This window comes from Pelodiscus sinensis, chromosome 1, assembly GCF_052426305.1.
Source record: "Pelodiscus sinensis isolate ZL-2025 chromosome 1, ASM5242630v1, whole genome shotgun sequence".
Taxonomy (NCBI): Eukaryota; Metazoa; Chordata; order Testudines; family Trionychidae; genus Pelodiscus; species Pelodiscus sinensis.
The window spans coordinates 86,940,832-86,953,768 of record NC_143052.1 but is presented as its reverse complement, the minus strand read 5'-3'; the positions used below and the strand labels follow the sequence as shown (position 1 = coordinate 86,953,768).

General features: G+C 46.7%; 1 protein-coding gene across 3 annotated transcripts in view; it reads right to left on the bottom strand.

Moving 5' to 3' along the window:
* ANO4 (anoctamin 4) overlaps positions 1 to 12,937 on the bottom strand; it is a 324,825-nt gene that overhangs the window by 10,879 nt on the left and 301,009 nt on the right. For all 3 annotated transcript variants that reach the window (XM_075934238.2, XM_075934244.2, XM_075934250.2), the window contains 2 exons: positions 11,342 to 11,489; positions 5,914 to 6,033 (listed from right to left, as the gene is read on the bottom strand). In XM_075934238.2, coding sequence (XP_075790353.2) covers positions 5,914 to 6,033; positions 11,342 to 11,489 — 268 coding nt within the window. The remainder of the gene's footprint in view (positions 1 to 5,913; positions 6,034 to 11,341; positions 11,490 to 12,937) is intronic.

Sequence of the window (12,937 nt, the reverse complement as noted above, 5' to 3'; positions counted from 1 at the left end):
AGTATGCAGAACGTGCAACCACGTGCAGCCTGGTGACCGAGTGGCACGTGGCCATGGCAGGCAGCTCCAGGGCACGCCTGTGACCGTGCTGCTCACACACATCCGGCGGGACCAGGGGGAAGGGTGGATGCTGGCTGGAACCAGCCAGGGGCTCAGGTCAGAGCCCGCACCTCCACAAGGGTGCAGCACGCAGAACGGCAACACTGCCCCATGCCTGGCTGTGAGGCACAGCCAGCTGCTCCTGGGAAAACTGCAGTGTCACAGTCCTGTGAGCGTGAGCCCCTCGCCTGCTCCTGGTGCCTTGGCTGGCCCCGAGGGAAGTCCTCACTTTGGTCACACATGTCTCTGGGCTACGTGTGTGAGGGCTAGCGGGGGGGGGAGGGGGGAAGCACTCAGGCCAGCCCTAGGGCCACCTGAGTTTTGCTGCAAGGATGGGACACTCCCCAGTCACTCTCCTGGTTCCGTCCAGGAGACATCCCACGTGATGGGGATCTGAGAGCCCAGACCACGTCTGCTAGATGTGCTCCCAGGCACTGTGTGGGGATTCATCTCGCTCCTTGTCAAACACCATTGATTAGCCCAAAGCCTCACAGCCTCCACCGGCAGGGAGTTCCACAGGTGAACACAACACAAGCGCCCTCCTACCCTCCACGGGGCCAAGACACAGACCGGTGGTTACAATACATGGAGGAGAACCCTACTCCAGGGGCGGTCCTGTATGCAAACATACAACACGGGGGGAGGGGGTAACCAAGTGGCCCAAGCCACACTACTGTGGTGTCACCTGGGCTCAGGGGTGGAGGGCATGAGGTGTGGGGACAATGGCCGGGCTGTCTGACCCATCCTTCTGTTCCCTGCAGCAGGACCAAGCAGAAACGGGGGACCCTCCAGGCCTGCAGCAGCGGCAGCACCCCTAGCTACCCAACCACCAAGGCGGCGGGTCTGGCAGCAGGACCAGCTCCTTCGGTGCCACGTGCAGGCTGTTGAACGAGTGGAGGCAGCCATCACGCGGCGGATGGAGGTGGACCTGCAGTGGCGCCTGGAGGCCTGGGTCCCCTTCCAGGCCCAGTGTATGCGCATGGCGGATGCCATATCCACCCTCATCGCGCACTTTAGCCATGCCATTCCTTATGGAACGGCCTTGCCCCATGCACCCACCATCCCTCCCATAGCAATGCCTCCTGCTCCTGCAATGGCCCCTCCTGCTCCTGCCCCTACCCCTCCTGCAATGGACTCTCCTGCTCCTGCCCCTGCCCCTCCCGCTCCTGCTACTCCTGCAATGGCCCCTCCTGCTCCTCCTGCCCACCTCCCCATGCTGCCTGTCCCAATGTGGCCTCACCCCCATGTGCAGGTCTGCCCCCGCAGAAGCAGTCGCAGAGGCCACCCCTCCCAGCAGTAGCTCCTCCCCCTCCCAGTTAAGAGCCTTCTCCCCCTCCCATCCTACATCTCCCTCCTCCCCATTGTAAATAAAAAGTTCCAACTTTGTGTTAAAAAAACAGCAACTGTTGTTGTTCGTTGGAAGGTAAGGGGATGGGAGGAGGGAAGGGTAGGAGATGGGAGGGAGATGTAAAGGGAGACAGAGGCGACCCTACTATGGGGCCTGGGAGATCATCTCCGTCAGGGCCTCCTGGATGCGCACCCCATCGTGGTGCGCCTGGCAGATGGCAGCTGTGCAGGGCTGTTCATAGGCCTGGCCCTCGCCTGCCATTCATGCCAGGAGGAAGGCCTCCCCCTCCGCTCCATGAGATTGTGGAGCACACAGCACGCGGCCACTACGACCTGGACATTCCGCTCACCCATCTCCAGATGGGTGAGCAAACAACAGAACCGGGCTTTCAGATGCCCGAAGGTGCACTCCACTTGCTTGTGGGCCCGGTTGAGGCAGTCGGCCTGTGTAAGGGAGGGCCGGCCCAAACCCCTGGGTGACCCAGCCTGGAGTCTTGCCTGCCCCTGGGCATGGAGTGCAGCACCCTCCCCCCCACTCCTCCTGGGACTTACCTGCATGACGACGGCACCGACGGTCGATCTGCCCACCCCAAACTGGTGTGCCACCGATTGGCAGCTGTCCGGGGTGGCCAGCTTCCATAGTGCGATGGCGACCCTCTTGTCCACCGGAATGGGTGCCCGCAGCCGGGTGGTGGTTCTCTGGAGCGCAGGGGCGAGTCAGGCACACAGCTCCAGGAACGTCTGCTTTTGCATGCGAAAGTTCCGGAGCCACTGCTGGCTGTCCCATTGCCCCAGGACCAGCCGGTCCCACCAGCCAGTACTGGTGTCCAGTCTCCACAATAGCCTCTCCACGCTGGGGTGGGGATGCCACATGGACGCCATGGCCTCCCTGGTGAGGGAGTCCAGAGTGACCTGCGCCTCAAGGTCCTGAACGAGGACTGCAGCAGCCTGGAGCTTCCAAAAATGGCCGGAAGGGGCCAGAGCAGGCACATGGCCACCCCTGGCTCCATGGCACAAGAAAGAAGCTGAGCTACAAAAATCAGTCAAAGGCATAAGGCAGTGGTGTCCAAAAAGGCAGAGGGCAACCACAAATGGAACTGCTACGGCTGTCAGTCCCTGCAAGAGGTCCTATAGCACGCAGCAGGAGAGAAACAGCTGTCCGGGGAGATCCCTTTAAGCACGTGTCTCAAAGGAGTTCCAGCCCCCACCCCCAGAAAGGGCTGCTGCCCTTTTGCCCTCTTCAAAATGGTTCGGGGCTTCTGCTTTTGTGCAAAGGCGTCCTGCCAATGTAGACATGCTTTTGCGCAAAAGCGCATCGTTCTTACGATGAGTCCCGGACCAGTATAGATGCTCTCTTGCGCAAATACTTTTAACGCTAAAACTCCTGCGTTAAAAGTATTTGCGCAAAATCATGCCAGTGTAGACGCAGCTCTAGAGACTACAATGCAGCAATCCCTATGGCAAGAAAGGGTTAAGCATCTATATTTCATCTATATGAATATGATTATGATAATAACTATCCTACAGATGTTAGTAGCAATGCATTTCCAGGCCAAATTCTGAAGTCTGTATTTAGCGCTTACCCAGAAATCTCCCACTAAAGTCAACAAGAAATCTGACCAGCTAATCCAGAGCTTCAAAACTTGGACCTCTCTGAAGGAGAGTGACATCACTTAATTCTTAGTTCTTTAAGATATCAAAAGCAAACATTATTTTAATCCTCAACCTCATTAACATTAAGTGGTGGATGGTCCAAGATAAGCAGCTTTATACCACAGAATGGGCTATGTACTGGCATAGCCTATTTTAGGGTTATTTCCTGTTAAATGATGCATAGCAAAATATCATAACTGTTTCATCTCCCTAAATGAAAGCATTAACTTCAGAAGAATATAACTCAGTATGCGATCTAATTGCAAGTAATATTATTTTTATCAAACATCAGGAATCTTTTCACTGGACACTGACATGCCGTTGGGCTCTAGAGACCCACCAAATGATATTTTATTGTTTCATATTAGAAAAGAATCTTTGCAATCATTTGAGCTCATGTTCACACACCCATGCTATATTATAAAATAACAACATTACACAGTTGTTCTGCTTGAGTTCTCCCTTGAAACAAAACATTTTAGGTTATTCCAACAAAATGAAAGGAGCGTTTTGATTTAATGGGCGTCAAAAATTATATTTTGGTTAAAAAAAAAATAGTTCCAACATTATCAAAATGACATTGAGTTTCTGTTCTGTGTAAAAAAAAATACTATAGTTCCAACTTTTCATTTGAATATGGAAGGAAAATAAAATGTTGAAATATTGGAATGTCCTGCAATTAGGAAGCCCCCTTAATAATAATACTTAGTGCTTATATGGCACTTTTAATAGAGCTTCAAAACATTAACTAATTAATTCTTCTACTGCTTTTGTGGGGTAACTAAATACTAGCATCACTTAGAGATGGAGAAACAAAAGCAGGGAGGCCAGGAGACTTACTAAAGGACAAAGAGCCGAGTCTTCACAAAGCAAGAAAGGCACTCCAAGTGCACAGCACATATATGCATGCAGCAGGTCTTTGCAACATTGGTTTGATTAAAACAATGTGTGTGCATCCACACAGAGCAGCTCTTCACAGCACTGTTGCACTGATGTTTTCTGGGACTTATTCCCATAGTGCCAATGACAAACACAGTTGCTGGGAGCAGGGAGTAGTGGGGAATTTCTGTACATGGCACACTCAGCTGTGGGGTGGAGTTAGGACTAGTTGAACCAGTGCAGCGGAGAGAAACAATGGAGTTTCTGTTAGTTTATCTTGATTTGAGTGAAAAGCTATCTGAAGTGTTGTAACCAACCATTACAACTGGCTCCTACAGTAGGCGTGTGACAATTACAGTATGTGGACACAACATGTTGTACAAGTAGTGCAAGCACAGAGTGTTCCTTGTAATGTTTTTTCACTTAGGGTGAAATTCATAGAGCCTGTTGGCATCACATAAACCAGGGGTGGGCAATAATTTTTGGTGGGGAGCCACTCTAAGATTTTGGAAAGGGGTCAAGGGCTGCACTTTTCTGTGGAGGAGATGCAGGGTCTAGGATGGAGGTTGGGTGCAGAAGGGCACACGGAGTAAGGGACTGGGGTGCAGGGGATGCTGTGAGGTCTGAGAAGGAGTTTGGGCAAAGGAGGGGGTTGTGACCTGGGTCTGGGGATTGCGGTGTATGGTCAGGTAGGGATTATGGGTGCAAGAGAGGATTCCGGCCTGGGGGAGGGGTTCTAGGAGGAAGTGCAAAGTCTGGGAGGGAATCGTGACCTGGGAGAAGGAGAAAAGGGGGTGCAGACTGCAGAGGGTTTAGGTGGTGACCTGGAGCAGAGGAACGGGGTACAGGGTCTGGGAGGGGGTATGAGTGCAGGAGAGTATTCTGGCCTGGGAAGGGGTGTAGAAAGAGGTACAGATTCTGGGAGGGAGTTGTGACCTGAGTCAGAGGGTACAGAGGGCTTGGATGGTGACCCAGGGGAGGGAGTTGGAGTATGGGAGGGGCTGGGGTTCCAGAGGCAGACTCTGTCTGGGAGGTGCTTACCTAAGTATCCCCTGGCCAGAAGCCCCTCAGCACCCCCAAGGCAGGCTGGGCTCCTTGCCTGCTGAAGCCCCAGATAACTTAGAGCTGCAGGCTGCTCCCTCCACATCGCTGTCAGCTCCAGGAGGGGGAACAGGCTCGCACTGTCCCCATCTCCCAGGCCAATCTCTCAGTTCCTCCAGTTGTTTCCAGCCAATAGGAGCTGAGGATCGGACTGGGGGTGGGGAGATCACACTGATCCTCCCCCCTTTCCTGCAGAGCAGAGAGCCACACGGATTGCGCTTTAAACCATGGCAGCTCTGTGCCTGAGGGTCCTGGCAGGAGGGTGCATGGGCTGGATCTGTTGGCTTAGTGGGCTGGATCCAGCCCCCAGGCCATATTTTGCCCAGCCCTGACATCAGCCATCAAAAGAGGGCTTAGGTGGGGCTTATATGGTGCACAGCCCTATGCAGACTTGCTGCAGAAAGTGGAATTTTACCTTGCATGTACAGTGAGCAAGAAAGTCAGTGTTTAGAACCAAGATCAGACTAAGTCTCCTCCACAATCTGTCAGTGGTTACTGAAGGATAAGTAAATACTGTACTATGCTTGGTGGCATTTCTTTTAGTTCTTTAAAAAAAACCCAAAACTCCAAACTAATTCTATATGCAAATTGCAAGTGTCCTTCAAGCACATGGCTAGTTGCCAGGGCAATTTTCCTTTCTCCAAAGATTTGGAACCTCCCTACTCACAAGCACAGCACAGTGGTGTCCTGTCTTGTTTACTTCTGTCCCATGTACAAATATATTTTTCATCTAATTTTTTAAACTTTGAAAACAAATCCAGAAAGAAACTCTATCATGATTGCTTCCACTGGTGATTTTTTAATGAGAGAAGGATATTTTGGTGAGATTTTTACCTGCAATATTTTAATGGTGAGCCAGAGAATTCACTTCCATTAGATGTTGGTTCCGAACGGTTTTCAAAGTCAGACACCAAAAACACAGATAGACTGGCATTGACATAGCCTACCATACACCTGGAGAACAAGAAACCCTGAAGTTAGCACACTCAGCCCATTCTAGTAATAATCTCAGCTCAGACGATATTTCTCTCTCTGGCTTCCTAAATCTATACTTACACAGTGAAATACAGGCAGTCCCTGGGTTACATGGATCCGACTTACATCGGATCCCTACTTACAAATGGGGTGAGGCAACCCCGCACTAGCTGCTTCCCCCCAGCAGACTAGGGAGATGCGAAGCTAGTGCGCCCCCCAGCAGACCAGGGAGACGTGGAGCAGCTTTTCTCAGTAGACACCTCAGCTTGAGAATAAAGGACTGAGGGAAGTGAGGTGTGGGAGAATAAAACTGAGCTCTGGAGAAATGTTTGGCTAGAGTTTCCCCTACAATATGTACCAGTTCCGACTTACATATAAATTCAACTTAACAAACCTACAGTCCCGATCTTGTACGTAACCCGGGGACTGCCTGTATGTGAAAAGTGTGTGGTGGTAATTTCTCTCGCTCCCAACCCAAATCTGCTCTGTTTCATACATTACTTTTCAAAAAATTGTCAAATTCACAACAAAATCCCCTTCTTGTGCGTTTAAAAATTCAGAGTAGCTGACCCAGAAGGCAGAAGGCAGAGATAAATTTAAGTCTTAGTGTAATTTACACCTTCTCCCTTCCTCCCTCCCCAAACCATGTATATGCTGCACAAAGTTAGATTGCCCATGTATTCACATTAGATTTCTTTAAAGTATTTAGATTTACCCTCTCCCCTACTTGCACTCAGACATTACATCTGAATCTGGAACACAGTGTTCAGTTCTGGTCATCCTATCTAAAAAGTTACGTATGTAACAGAAATAGAAGGGTTCACAGATGGGGAGTAAAAATGATTTGAGGCATTGAAAGGCTTCTGTATTAGGAGAGATTACAAAGATGGAGACTGCTTAGCTTGACAAATAACAAGATGTGACATAACAGAGGCACACAAAATGATGAATGAGATAGGAGCATCCAATTTCTCCCCTATTTAAATTCTCTCATAATACAAGAATAAAAGGACATTCAATGACATTGAAAGGCTATAGATTTAACACTGATAAAGAAAATGCCATTTTACATGCATCATGATTAACCTGTGGAACTCATTGCCACAAAACATCATTGTAGCCAAGAATAGAATTCAAAGAAAGATTAAACATTTGTTGAATAGTGAGAGCAGTCACAGTTATAATAGAAATGATAATACTTTTAACAAGGAATATAAACCCCCATGTTTTCAGGCATAAGTTAACCTCTAGCTGATAGATGTTAGAAAGAAACATCTCCCTGTGGGCAAGTTCTTTCATAACTGTCCATTATGGGTTTCATGCACCTTCCTCTAACGCTGGTCCTGGCCACTTGCAGATACAAGATACCTCTACATGGGCCACTAATTTGAGCCAGTGTGGCAATTCCTGTGTCCCATTATGGCTCAGAGACACGGCTACCTCATTGTTGGTCAATGGTAATGAGGTCTGGGAGATGTCACTTCCCTTGTTCAAATTCACTGGTTTATTAAGGATGAAGCTGGCTAAGGGTGTCAGATCCTGCTCTGCACTGACCACATGTGTAGAAGTCCAGCCACATTATGCAGCATGTGGCAGAGTAACGGTGCCAAAGACAGAGAGACAATCATGGCTGCTCAGAGAATTCTCAGCCATATTTGCATAAATGCTCCCAAATTCAACTTGAAGCGAAAGGAGTGTTGCAACATTGCTGTTCCTCTTCCACAGACTGAAGTACCATGCCTTTTCCATCTCTAACTTCAGTGACACCCAATCAGCATATTTGTTGGATGTTTCTTCAGAGGTAATCAGCAATGAAATAATTAACAATATTGAGACTTTTTTTCTCTCTCTACACTACAAAATGGGTTCTGTTTTGAAATGTTTTTCAGGCACCCATCTAGAAAACTACTCAGGTAGTATTGATGTGTCAGCCAGTGCTGACCTCTGAGGATTAGTCTCAGAGGGGTACTGTGTTAATCTATATCTGCAAAAACAACTAGGGCTATGTCTAGACTGCAAGCCTCTTTCGAAATAGGCTCTTTCAAAAGATACTTTCGAAAGAGCCTCTTTCGAAAGAGAGCGTCTAGACTGCACGTTGAACTTTCGAAAAAGCGGCTTGCTTTTTCGAAAGAAAGCATCCAGTGAGTCTGGATGCTCTCTTTCGAAGAAGCCCTATTTACATTGAAGAACGCCTTCTTTCGAAAGAGGAACTTTCGAAAGAAGGCGTTCTTCCTCGTGAAATGAGGTTTACCACCATCGAAAGAAAAGCCGCGTTCTTTCGATTTAATTTCGAAAGAACGCGGCTGCAGTCTAGACGCAGGTGAGGTTTTTTCGAAAAAAGGCTACTTTTTTCGAAAAAACCCCTGAGTCTGGACACAGTCTAGGAGTCCTGTGGCACCTAAAGAGTAGCAATGGATTGTGTAATGTTTCCTGGGTGGAGGCTTGTAGGTTAGAATAGCGATCAGTAGGTTTTCTCGTAATGGGTGATGTTTATGTAACCATCCTTTATTTGTACTGTACGGTCCAGGAAAAGGTTCTCTTGTGTGGATTGTTCCAGGCTGAGGTTGAAAGTGGGGTGGAAATTGTTGAAATCCCGGTGAATTCTTCAAGGGCTTCCTTCCCATGGTCTCGAAGTCTTAATCCAGGCCTGGACAAAATATCCTCCGTGGGCTGAATCCAGCTTGTCAAGTCCCTAAGTCTGCCTCAGGCAGACTCCCTGCCTGCTCCCCACATGCTGCTGAGAAAAGCTGCTGCAGGACTCTGTCTGAACAGCTGTGAGCCTGGGGGAGGGAGGAGAGGCTTCACACACAGCTTCACACAGTTTCTGGCCAATGGGAGCTGCCTGTTATAAACAGAGAGCTTGCAAAGCACATCTCCCCTCCCCTCAGGCTCAGAGCTGTTAAAAAACCACATGGGCACTGAAGCCAGTGCGGGGGCGAGGTAGGCAGGGAGTCTGCTTGAGAAGGCTGTGCCCCCCCATCAAAAATTATTGCCCATCCCTGTCATAGAAATTACGAGGAAACCTGTGGCACCTTAGCGACTGTGTGGATTAGTCTGTTTAAAACAACCGATGAAAGAAAGCCACTCAAGATTAAGGAACTTAATTCAGTGAACCGAATCCAGTCCAAGTTGACAGAAACCACAAACTGATAGTGGCCATCCAATAGCTAGTCAGTAGCTTGTCTAAAGTGAGTCTGGTGGCCTCCTAGCCTGGCTACCCAGGGCTTGAGAATCTTCTTAAATTGGTTTTCAACCACTGTTTTATGTTCTACTGAAGTTGGCAGGCTGCAGCCAGCACCCTTGTGTAATCTGAACTGTTTTACAAGATTGCTTCCTCCCTTGGAATGTGGCCAATTTCCTAATGTAGGCTGTACCTAAGAGAGATGTGAACTGACTTGTTGGATAATTCTAAACCCTAATAAGAGTGATCTAAGTATTTTTTTGATTGTTTGGCAACAGAGTAAAGAGAGAATTCCACTGATTCTCATTTGTAGGTTTTTCCACAACCAGTAAAACTGGATTTTTTAAAAAAAAAATAAGCTTAAATTGGGTGGGAAACTGTAGGTTCACCAGATTAGTACTTAAATGATGTTCCAGCTGGCTATGGTTCAAGACCTACAGTTAGAGCAGCTACAGAGCAGAAATTAATTGCAATATTTTCTTTTGCACAATTTTTCTGATTTCTCTCCTCCCAAAACTGTTAAAATAGAAAGAATTTAACCAAGTTGGTCTCTTCTGAGGGATTAGCTTTAGTTGCTTATGTGAGTGAGTTGTTTAGCATATTGCTGGAAAACTGTGTGAAAGTTTTTAACACACAACAGTTTAATCTCTTGCATTAAGCCAGGTCAATGTCTCTAAGAAGAAGTAGCTTGAAAGGAAGTACAGGCAGTCCTCGGGTTACATACAAGATAGGGACTGTAGGTTTGTTCTTAAGTTGAATTTGTATGCAAGTCGGAACTGGTACATATTGTAGGGGAAACTCTAGCCAAACGTTTCTCCAGAGCTCAGTTTTATTCTCCCACACCTCACTTCCCTCAGTCCTCTTTCTCAAGCTGAGGTGTCTGCTGAGAAAAGCCGCTCCGCGTCTCCCTGGTCTGCTGGCGGGGGCGCTAGCTTCGCATCTCCCTGGTCTGCTGGGGGGAGCAGCTAGTGCGGGGTTGCCTCACCCCGTTTATAAGTAGGGATCCGATGTAAGTCGGATCCATGTAACCCGGGGACTGCCTGTACACTAAAATATCTTCCTTATAAAATGTCATTTCAAAATACATTTTCTGGGATTGTGGTATGAAATAACTTAATAAAGCAGAAAAAGCTAGTACCACTTAAATTCCCTAAGGGTGAACACAATGGGCATTGTAAAGAGGACACGAGAAATAATTCTGTTCTACTCCACGCTGATTAGGCCTCAACTGGAGTATTGTCTCCAGTTCTGGGCACTGCACATCAGGAAAGACAAATTGGAAAAAGGCCAGAGAAAAGCAACAAAAATGATTAAAGGTTTGGAAAACATGACCAATGACAGAAGATTGAAAGAATTAGGTTTGTTTAGTCTAGAAAAGAGGTGACAGAGGGGACATAACAGTTTTCAAGTTTATAAAATATTGTTATAAATAAGAGGGAGAAAAATTATTCTCTTTAACCTCTGAGGCTAGGACAACAAACAATGGGCTTAAATTGCAGCAAGGAAGGTTTAGTTTGGAAATTAGAAAAACCTTCCTGTCAGGATGATTAAGCACTGGAATGAATTGCCTAGGAAGGTTGTAGAATCTCCATCACTTGGAGAATTTTTTAAGAGCAGGTTAGACAAACACCTTTCAGGGTTGGTCTAGATGGAACTTGGTCGTGCCATGAGTGGATATGATAACCTCTCGAGAGTCCTTCCAGTTCTATGATTCTTTGATTAATACCTGTAAAATCCTCTCTCAGCAGAAAGAGGTTTAGTGAATAAGCTAAATGTGATGGGCCAGCTCTTCAGATGGTGAAAATCAGTATAGCTTCTTTAACTATACATGTCACATGGTGTTCTGGGCCAATATATTGATTATGACAATAGCTTGTGATTGTAGCCCCTGAAGTTTATATAACCAATCCAGAACTTTTCCTCTAAGATAATATACCCTAGCTACTCAAAGACTGTATTGTTGATACCAAAAGTATTACTATGGCAGTGTAATTTGGAGAACATTCTGATTAGTGGAATCCTTCAATATGGAGACAGTAATGCTATTTGTATTTCAAGGAAATAGAGATTTTCATGCACAGTTACACTTTCCTAAAGAAACCTTACTTTTGTCCAGCTTCTCCTTGCCCTGCACAAGGTCCATATTTGTAAGCATAAACAAGTCGAGGGATGAAATCTGAAGTCACAGCTACTACAAATGCATTTGTAATAACAGAGAGAATTCCAATGCCTTCCAGAATTCCATACCAGATTCCTTTCAAAAAAATAAAATGTTGCATTAGTTCCAGGGAAGACAATTAAAGTGACATGTGGGTCTAGCACTAGATAATGCTGGATTATTTCCTGAAGAAGCAATGGTGCTTGTAATGATATGCAGGTTGCCAGTATAAATCCATCTGTCTTTTTGTCTTTATTTATTTAAAATATTTTACCCTGCCTTTCTATTTAAAATATTCGAGGTGGCTTATAACATTTTTTTTAAAAACACAATAAATAAATGTATATAATGTAAAATACAAGACCCCAAAGAGGGGGGAACATTAAACCTGTTAAAACACATCAAGAGGAGGGACACACACATAGACCTAAACACAAAGCATGGGTAAAAAGAGTGGTGTAGGGGTAAACTGAGGCAGTCCATGGTATCTTGCTGAGAACTGAGAACTCAAATCCTAAATCATTGGGCCAGGCCTGGGAAGCATACAGACAGGCAATTACTGTGACCCTGGTTCCCCTGGCAACTATATTGCAAAGGGGCCTCACTCTGATAAGGCCTGGCTGGTACCAGCCAGGCTGCGCAGTTTTTCTCACTGTCTCCTGTAATTTCAGATCAATCAGCTTGGATCCCAAGGACTGTGCCAATGCAAGGAAGTAGTCATCTCGCAGTAGACATATCACAATTTCAGCAAAACAAGTTAAAATCAACATGTCCATTTTGTTTATGTTGGCTCATTTAGCTTGTTAGAAATAATTACCTGTATTAGTGATAACATGTTTAATTGGTAATGGGCGGAGATACCGTGTAACCTTCCTAGTTCATTGGCTTATGTGCTCATCTAATTTCTGCCGCTAGACCTATCAAATCACTTCCCCTCTGCCCAACTGCTGCCTATATAATCTAATGTATGTTTTGATTTAACTAGTGCTCTCCAGGTTAACCCCTGGTTGGTACTCCACCAGCGCTGGTGTTCAATAAATCCTCAGCTTGTTTTCGCCTGCACCCAGTGTATCTGGAATTATTCCCTACAGGTGGCCTTGGCCTGGCACTGAAACAGTGACAACGTTGGTGCCTGGTGAATGTCCTGGGGGAGAGAATTTCATAGCCTAGGGACAAAGGCTGAGAAGGCCCTGCTCCATGTAGATGTCAGCCTTATCTCCATAAGTGGAGTAACAGGTAGCAGAGCCTCCCCAGCTGATTTCAATCCTCAGGCAGGTTCGTATAGGAGGAGACGGTACTTCAAATACCCCGATCCCAACCCATTTAGGGCTTTATAAGTCATAACCAAGACCTTGAATTGTGCCCAGAAACATACCAGAAACCAGTGCAGCTGCTGGAACACCAACATAACGTGCTCCATATAACGAGTGTTAGTTAAAACTCAAGCAGCTGCATTCTGGACCAGCTGAAGCTCCCAAAGACTCTTCAAAGGCACCCCACGTAGAGCGCATTAAAATAAACTGATCAGGATGCCACAAGAGCAT